At 35.7% G+C, this 9,793-nt stretch overlaps 1 protein-coding gene across 1 annotated transcript in view; it reads right to left on the reverse strand.

Moving 5' to 3' along the window:
* Nucleotides 1-9,793, reverse strand: part of TTC17 (tetratricopeptide repeat domain 17) — a 126,543-nt gene that overhangs the window by 63,125 nt on the left and 53,625 nt on the right. Inside the window, exon 16 of the mRNA XM_039226773.1 lies at nt 6,809-6,995. Coding sequence (XP_039082704.1) covers nt 6,809-6,995 — 187 coding nt within the window. The remainder of the gene's footprint in view (nt 1-6,808; nt 6,996-9,793) is intronic.

Here is a 9,793-nt window from a genome sequence, read left to right on the forward strand (position 1 = left end):
GGGCATATACCATATGTTTGCACATATAGGTGGATTAGGAGGAAGCTAACGGAGGACCATGAGGGAGAAGAAGGGGAAATATAGTTGCGGAGAGGGAGGGAGGCAAACCATGAGAGACTCTTGAAATCTGAGAACAAACTGAGGGCTGATGGGGGTGGGGGAGGGGGAAGGGAGGTGATGGGCATGGAGGAGGACACTTGTTGGGATGAGCACTGGGTGTTATATGGAAACCAACTTGACAATAAACTATTTAAGAAAAAAAATGTATCCCAAATACAATGATGGCTTTTCACTTTCTGCCCCCTCACCTGCTCGTCCAAACCAATAATATTCTCTTTCACCTGTATTTTTGCAACAGTATCCTAACTGGCCTTCCTGCTTCTGTTCTTACCCTACTATGTCCAATACAGCAGCCAGAGTAAACCTGCTGATATGTAAAATCAGGCCATTCTTCTTTTCCACTCAAAATCTTCCAAATCATACATCTGTCTCTTAAAATAAAAAGCCAAAATTATTGGAATGGTCTGCAAGGCAGTAAAGATATGATTCTTTCCTCTTCCCACTCATCTTTGCTTTCATCTCTTACGAGTCCAGTGCAAACACACCATCCTTCTTGCTGTTCCTTGCAAAACGCTGTTACAACAACTATTCTCTCTGCCTGAAATTCTCTTATGCTATCTGCCTGCATGGCCCTAATCCTTACCTTCTCCAAGTCTTTGCTCAAATGTCACTTCCTCAGTGGGACCTCTTTAAACAATCCAATTTGAATCTCATCCAAACTCTTAATCTATTTTCTGTTTAGCACTATCTTCTAATATACGAATTAATTTCTTTATTATATTTATCATCTGCCTTTTGTTTCTCTCCACTAGAATGCAACTCCATAAAACGGAATTTTTCTTCTCTTTGGTTTCCAGTTCCTAGATTACTGTCTGGAATACGAGAGGTATGAGTTGAATGGATGAATAACTAAGCCACATTCAGTTTCCTTTAGTTAAAAGACAACATCCTGTTGCTTTAGAAGATTATATCCAACATTAGGGGCGCTGGGTGGCTCAGTCGGATGAGCATCCGACTTCAGCTCAGGTCATGATCTTGCAGTTCATGAGTTCGAGCCCCACGTTGGGCTCTGTGCTGACAGCTCAGAATGTGGAGCCTGCTTCAGATTCTGTGTCTTCCTGTCTCTCTGCCCCTCCCCTGCTTGTGCTCTCTCTCTTTCAAAAATAAATTTCAAAAAACAATAAAAAAGTTTTTTAAAGAAAATTATATCCACCATCAAATTTCATTTTTTCTTAAATATTATTTGGCCAGGTTAACAATCTATAATAACTGCAGGATAACTGTGGAAAGATCTTAAGCAGGGACCAATAGGCTCATTCCTCAAAAGAAAAATGCATTTTTTGCATGTAGAACAAAAAGTTCACATCAAAAAACCAAAAAGTACTAAAAAAATACATATGTTCTATGTTTTTTAGAAGCTGAAGTGTAAAACCACTGGTTATAAGAATCTGACCTAAATTTCTAATTTACTACTAATTTCTAATTTACTACTAATTTCTAAATTCTTATGAAAACCCAAGGTAACCATTTTGTTCATGAAAGCTAAATGCTGAGAATCCCAAAAGATAAATATTACCTACTGAGATAATAATGCAAGTACAGCCACCAGATCTGTGTACAACCCAAGGCCATGTGGCAATCTAATGATGCAAGATTCAGAAGAGACAAAGGTGACATGCTAAACTGAAAGGGACCGTTTCAAGTGTGCTTTTAGGGTTATGACTGCCCCCATAATCTTGCTCAGGTTCAGGTTTTACTCAGGGATGTATGTCCCTTTTTTGAGTGATGACATAAAAAGTACAGTGATTATACCATTTTCATAAAAATGTCTCAGGAATCTACAAATATGAATTATTTCAATCACAGCAGTGGGATAAGTTATGCTTGTTGGAGTAAGAGAATTATGCACAGGAACCACACCGGCCTTGGAAGGCACAGGACTCAGATTTCAGTCTCACCTCTACCAATGACTGACACTTGAACTGAGAAACTCATGATCTTTGCTTCTAGATTTATAAAAAGGGGACTCTTCTTAATCCTCCTCTACCACATAGATATTTGTCAGAGGATTATTTGTTAACCCAATAATTAAAGCCCTTCTGAATAAAGAAATCTAAAAATCTAGACAGATTACATAATTGAGAGTTACATTTGGCTTTGTTGCATATGTTTGCAATTTCAGGATTTTGAAACCTGTAGTAAATTAACCCAAGTTTTAATTCTTCTTACAGAAATAAATGGAGGGAAGCTAACTAGTAGTGTATTCAAAAAGATATAAGAACTGGATCTTTAAGACTATATCTTTTTCTTTAAGCAGACATCTTTATTAACTTTTAGGAAGAAAAATGTATTAAAGCAGATCCCTAATTGCAGGTAGCATATGCTGGATAGTCCACAGGAGGGCAGCAAAATGCAAGATTTCTTTTTCTTCAAAATCTGAACTCCAGGTAAGACTGCTGTAGCTGCAGGTTATAAATCTACAGAAATTTAGGTTGAAGAACACCGACTAAAACCATAGGTAAAGAAACTAATTATAAAAGGAGCTACAATTTAGGCAAACATAACTATAAACAGATATACTGTGATGATGATATAGGATAATCCTTCTGTACACTGCAACAGATATTAAAGTTCATGATATGATTTGGAAATTCTTTTATTATTTTTGTCTATTGGCAAAAGCTTTCAAATACATATTAAAGAAAAACATGCATAAAATTGTAAGCATACCTAGATGTTAAATCTAAGTTCTACTGTATAACATTTATCCATCATTTCTAAAGATCTGGGTCAATATTTTTTTAGGGGAGGGGGCCAATATTTTTAAGTGGGCATGTGTCTCAGTGAATTAAGACCAGAGAAACCCTGGGTTAGGTGATTAATTTTATTCAGCAAATACCAATGCCATTGTCAGTGGCATACTTGTAAGCATCTGATGTAAATAAAGTCTAATAAATATGACCTACCACTGGTCTTACATTTTCTAATAAAAGTAAAATACTGGATGAATAATACTAAAAATAAAGTAAAACCATGCATATTAGAGACATGATAACAATCTAGACTGCTTAAATAGAAAATACCTTTACTAGATGTGGCTTTTTGATTTGCAAATTAGTGAGGTTGAAGGAAAAAGTATTTAGAAAATATTATGGAGTAATGAATGCTTGGAAAATCCACTACATTTATTTCTGGACCTCTCTACAGATTCAAATATTTAATTATTCTGTTTATATTGTTATTGAAAATTATTTTCCATTTTTGGTCCTTAGATAATCATTATTACTTCATGAAGTTTCATTCTTTGTGACACCTTTATTTTTTCCAGTTAAAAAGTCTTTTTTTAGTGTTGAGCACTGAAAAGAACTTACTTATACTGAAAAGCACTGGAAGTTTATTTATAAAATTCCATTTCACTTTAAAAAGGGCCAAGTACGTGGTTATTGAAGAATGGGCTTGTGAAAGTGGCACGCTCAGTTCTATTTAAGTTAAATCAGATTGTAAATTAACAAACCAATAAAATATGGTAAAACAGTTGTTTTTCAAAACTGCCAAAATAAATGCTCAATCAAAACTGAAAGCACTAGCTTCTCTTGTAACAGTCAACTTGAGAGCAGACAATGTAAAAAGCAATCTATTAAGTTTTCCTTCCCAGCATCCTTGAAATTGAGGTGGTGATATAAAACTACCTATAAAAGAGAAGAATTTATTAAATGCTATTCAAAGGAGGGAGAGAGAGAGATGATGTCAAGCACTTTCTAATAAGAACATGCACACCTAACATATGGCAATCAATAAAGTGATTTCTAGATTAATAAAAGTTTGGAAAAAATGTCAGGTAAGTAATTATGCACTGATGTATTTTTTAGCTATAAAGCCTTCACAAGTCTTAAACTTTTGTAAGGATAGTGATTATGTATTTTTTAAGTTGAACAAATTGGTATTGAGAGGTACCAGAATACATTACCTATACAGACATTCCAAGAAACATAAATTGAAAATCTGTGTGAAAAATTCCATGATTACATATGAAAAGCAATAAAATACTTACTCATGTTACTTACACACTGCCTACAATTTTACCATTAAGTTCATACTACCCAAGAGATTATACTATATTATAGCTTCTGTAAAAATAGTTACCAATATGGATCTGTAAAGAAAATAATTTGTCACAGATTAACAACAGTGACCAGAAAAAGTATTTAAGATTGGTTTTCTAAGAGTTTAACCATTTTTGGTCTTGAAAAGCTTATCTCAAGAGTTTTTAAAATGGTAGCTTCCAAAAAGACCCTCCTAAGAGAATGACTTATGTTGGGAAAGGGGTGGGTAAGGGCAACTTAAGGTCTTCTCTAATAAAAACCAGTATGAATTCCTTGATTATTACATGGAAAAAGAATCATGAGCTTTGCTGAGATCTTGAAAACTTCATACCGCCATAATAAAAATTTCAGAAAGATAATGTGGCAGACAAGTAAGATAACTTATGAAGCTTATTTCAAAACTGCAAAAATGAAAAAGCCAAACACAGACAATCATCTGAAGGTACAGAAATACTAATCATTATTCAAGGGTTTTTCTGTATTTTTTTCATCAATCATTTAGTAAAGCTCAGGGATAGCTACAGGAGAAGAAATGGTTTGGGTTTTCAAATATAAGAAGGTCATGGTCTCTATAAGAGGTATTTGTTTCTATGAAGTTTCAGCCTTTCAAAGCTGGAACTCAGCCAAGCATTACTTGTTACCATGGAAACAAGTAACATAAAACACTGTCAAAGGAAAAATCAATACTGAAATGAATTCAGTATTATCGATGAGGTTTTAAACTTAGAAAATGCTATAGCATACATTTCATCATGGGTGTTTACAGAGGTGTTAGCAGATGGCAGATTCTCTTCTAAGGTAACTAATCACAATGTAACAGAGGCTAAATTAAAAAAAAAAATTATTAGCGAGCTCTCTCTGAAAGAACTTTTACTGTATTGGATCTAGTAACATTTGTGGGATATCTGGACTACCAAATACTATGATACTAAAACTTTGTAGACTGTTTCAGGTTATTCGTTTCTTGGGCTAGGTGAAGTTATGCTCTGGGTTTGAAAAAGCTCCTGATAATGGAATTTCCTTTCTTGATGTGAGTGACATAAAATAATAATAAATTTCAACAAACTAAAATCCTACGCAAAAGCACGTGAAACTAATACTAAGGAAAAGCCGTTTTAGAAAAGGGTCACTGTATACATACAAAATTCTTCCTTCTGACAACAAAGAAGTCAAGAGAGGTGAGGAAGATGATAGCTGGTAAAAAAAAAAAAAATAATAATAAGAGACTATTAGTAAAAGCAGTTCACTAAATAAAGTGGAATTCTGTTTAATCTAAGGAATTTTAAAGTCCACAACATGTTTTCTGGGATTAAGTAAGACCTCTAAGATCCACTAAGGTCTGAATATTATGTATTTATTATGAATTTCTCATGGCTCTTTTTTACCCAACACCTATCATGTCATAAAGATCTTATTTAATTCTACCAACAAGTCTATGAGACAGATTTTGCCTTTCATTCTACAGATGAGGACACAAGTTACTTCACTGGGATGAGAAGCACAGTAACGGAAGAGCAGGGCTCACACGTGAATCTGCAGGACTATGGCACGGGCCCCTCCGCTGTTGCACTGTTAACACCGTTGTCGGCCCTCAGCCTTCGTACAAGAACTCTAGTTTATACCGTGCTCAGTCCTGAGCCACAGCTGAGCTATGGAGTTATGCAGCTGCTAGATTTTTTGGTTTCTTCACTAAAAAATTGGGGACTGAAACTTAAAAATGTAAATACTACTTATTGCCTGTCATTTCATTAAAATCCTAAGGCAGTCTAGTACAGGCAAATCTGGAAAACCAGTGTGAGGTGCCAAATGTACTAGTAAATTATTGAGGTCTTTTAGATAAATCACTTAAACAACTGGGCATGAGGGATTTTTTTTCCCTTAAGTGAAGGAGATGGACTGATAGTCTTCTGCTTGAGTATTATGATCTAATTTGAACATTAACAAAGCACCCACTGTGTGTTCTCCAACAGCAAGGTCCTGAGTATCCATATATATATAAACCTCACCTCTCATAACTCAAGTCAAACTCTTTTCTTGAAGTGAAAGTTAAACAAGTAAATAAGTAAACATAATGGAACTCTTAGGGAGTTCTAACTGATGAATTTACAGTAGTTCAGATATTAACTCAAACCACTTAATACCCAGGTGGACACACTTACACACATGCGTGTATTTCGGTGGCTGTGTGAGAAAGGGGAAGAATGCAAGAAGATACCACTTAGTGTCAGGTGACTGCTTTAAATGTGCAGTCAAGATCTGGATCACTTTCACTGGAAGGCAAGAGGGTGTATTTCAGTGAAAGAAGGTAGAAAAACTGCTCTAAATCTTATTGCAGACTGTCTTTATGGACAGAAAATATACCCTTTACCATTAATATTGATCACTTAAAAACATCATAGATTTTGTGGAGAGGAAAAAATCTCATTCTGTCAATTTCAGTTGAATATACATAGCCACCCTTTCTCAACTAGGGTTCAAGGCATCTATATAGTAAGGATAGAATTAACTTCTTTCCTAAGTATCTAGAATTATACTAGTTACATAAAATCCTTGGGAAAAACCAAGACAATAATTTTGTGTTCTGTTGATCAGAACAGGAACCCTAGTTGTGTTCATCATTGTGTCAGCAGTGAACAGCTGCTTACCACTGCAAACAGAAGAGGTGATGTTGTACAGAAAAGGATAAAACTGCATACAGCGAATCAACTTCAAGCTGTTTTCACATTCTGGGCATTTGGTAGTTAACTTCAAAGCCTGTCTAAAGGCCTCAAGTGCCCCACTGATATTCTTCAGAGCAAGGTAAGCATTTCCCAGGCTCAAAAAGGTCAAAGGCTGAAAAGACAAAAAAAAAAATTTTTTTTAATGTTAGTGAATTAATATTTTCTGAGAGTTATAAAACTTTTACAGTATATGTCTTTTGGCTTCTTTTACATTATCCCATAAAAGTTAATGGCTATTTATTTTATTTACACCATCCAATTCTACACTGTAACAAATGTAAGTTTATTTTTTACCTTTTTACTATGATAAAAAAATATATAGTGTAAATATACTAATCTTAAGTGTACAGCTCAGTGAATTTATGATATACATATATATCATACACATATATATATCCCTATAGTCAGCACTCATATCAAGACATGAAACATTTAGAATGTTTCTAACACCTCAAAAGATTCCCTTGGGCGGGGATGCCTGGATGGCTCAGTCCATTAAGCATTTGACTCTTGATTTCGGCTCAGGTCATGATCTCGTGGTTTGTGAGCTTGAGCCCCGGGTTGGGCTCTGTGCTGACAGTATGGAGCCTGCTTGGGATTCTTTCTCTCTACCTCTCTCTGCCCCTCCCTGCCCCAAAATAAATAACTTTATAGAAGATTCCCTTAGGCACCCTAACCCTATTCCTAGAGGTAACTACTGTTGTGATGTTCTATCACCATAGATTAGTTCTGCCTGTTCTTAAACTTCATATAAATGGAATCAAACAGTATGTTCCCTTCCATGTATATATAATCTGTATCTTTTGTAGATTCTTTCACTCAATACAGTATCTAAGGCTTAAGAAGCTGAATGTTTTTTGTGTATTAGTTTATTTTTTTTTTTTAAACTGATGTGTAACATTTACCATGGGAGTACACATAGTTTGTTTATCTATCTCCTTCTGATAAGATTTGGATTGTTTCCAGTTTGGGGTCATTATGAATAAAGCTACTATGAACATTCTTGCAACTATCTTTACAGAGGTACGTACTTTTTCCTTGGCTATATAGTTTGCAGAAGTCCCTGCCTTAGTAGACTTTACAGTCAACTGTCACAAAACCATGAGGGTATCATACAAGTATGAGAATAATGTGATGGAGAAGAGCAGAGCAGGGAAGAGACATTAAGCAGAACACAGTGGGGAGGGGAGTGCCAATTTTAATAGAGTAGTAAGGGAAGGACATATTGAGAAGTTAGTATTTTAAAGGATTTTAAGGAGAGGAAGCAAGCTATAAAGACTCTTGGTAGAGTATCCCAGAGAGAATACAAAGGGCAAAGACGCTGAGGTGGGTGCATGCCTCGTATGCTCAAGGAACTGCAGAGAGGCAGGCGGCTAAAACAGGATGAGCAAAGGAATGACTTCATGGGGATGAGGTCAGAAAATAAGGTCATGTAGGACCTTCTACACTATTATAAATTCTTGTCTTTTACTATGAGTTACATGGAGTGCCACTGCAGAGATCTGAAGAGACAAATGACAACATCTGACTTTTTATAAGGATCTCACTATATTGTGAAGAGACTGAAGGGGATAAAGGCCAAAAGCAGAGAAGCTGTTAGGAGGCTACTGAAATAATTTAGATAAAAGATAATGGTGGTTTGGATCAGACAGCAGTGGAGATGATGATAAATAGTGAAATTCTGGGTATATTTTAAAAATATCAGCAAGGTTAAGCTAATAGACTGAATTTACCCTGAGAGAGAGATCTGAGAAAGGTATGAAGGACGGCTCCAAGGGTTTGTCCTGACCTACAGACTTCACCAGTTCCTGAAATGAGAAAGACTGAGCAGCAAAGATTGGAACAATGTTAAGGAGCTTAGTTTGGGCCGTTAGTTTTAAAGTGTGTTTTAAAAATCCACATGGAGATGTCAAGTAAGCTGTCGGAAAAAGAAGACTGCAGTTTGGAGCAAAGGTGATAGAAGACTCAACGGGGAAAGGATAGAGTTATCAAGTTATGGTGCTAGAACAACTGAATATCTATGTGATACGAACTTTTATGAATGAACTTTGATCTCTACCTCACAGTATAAAAAAAAAACATAACCTGAAATGGATTACAAGCCTAAATGTAAAACCTAAAACTACAAATTGTCTTGAAGACAACATAGGGAAATATTTTAGCATATTGGAGATCCAACTATTTAAAGAAAAGTAATAACACAAACAAAACAGAATTACTTGTTTCAAATGTCTGGTGAAGATACCTTAAATCTAACAATAAAAATAAAAAGAAAATGAACAAAATGCATACACAAACTTTTACTTTAAACATATAATTGAAGTGCCTGGGTGGCATCTTTTTTTTTTTTTTTTTTAATCATTTTTGAGAGAGAGACAGAGCATGAATGGGGGAAGGACAGAGAGACATGAGATCATGACCTGAGCTGAAATGGGATGCTTAACCAACTGAGCCACTCATGTGCCCCAAGCATCTGACTCTTGATTTCCACTCAGGTCATGATCTCACAGTTTGTGGGTTCAAGCCCTGTATCAGGCTCTGTGCTGACAACGCAGAGCCTGCTTGGGATTCTCTCTCTGTCTTTCTCTCTGTCTGTACCCTGCTCATGCTCTCTCTCAAAATAAACAAACTTAAAAATTTTTTTAAAAGGAAAAACATATTAAAAAAATACAATTAAAGGGGTGCCTGGCTGAGTCAGTGGATCATGCGACTCTTGATCTCAGGGTTGTAGGTTTGAGCCCCACATTGACTGCAGAGATTAAACATAAAATCTGTGTAGCAACATGGATGAACCTTGAGGGTGTTATGCTGAGCGAAATAAGTCAGGCAGAGAAGGACAAATACCATATGTTTGCACGTATAGGAGGATTAGGAGGAACTTAACTGAGGAACAAGGGGGAGAAGAAGGGG

Source organism: Hyaena hyaena, unplaced genomic scaffold (genome assembly GCF_003009895.1).
Source record: "Hyaena hyaena isolate Hyena2069 unplaced genomic scaffold, ASM300989v1 scaffold_23, whole genome shotgun sequence".
NCBI lineage: Eukaryota > Metazoa > Chordata > Mammalia > Carnivora > Hyaenidae > Hyaena > Hyaena hyaena.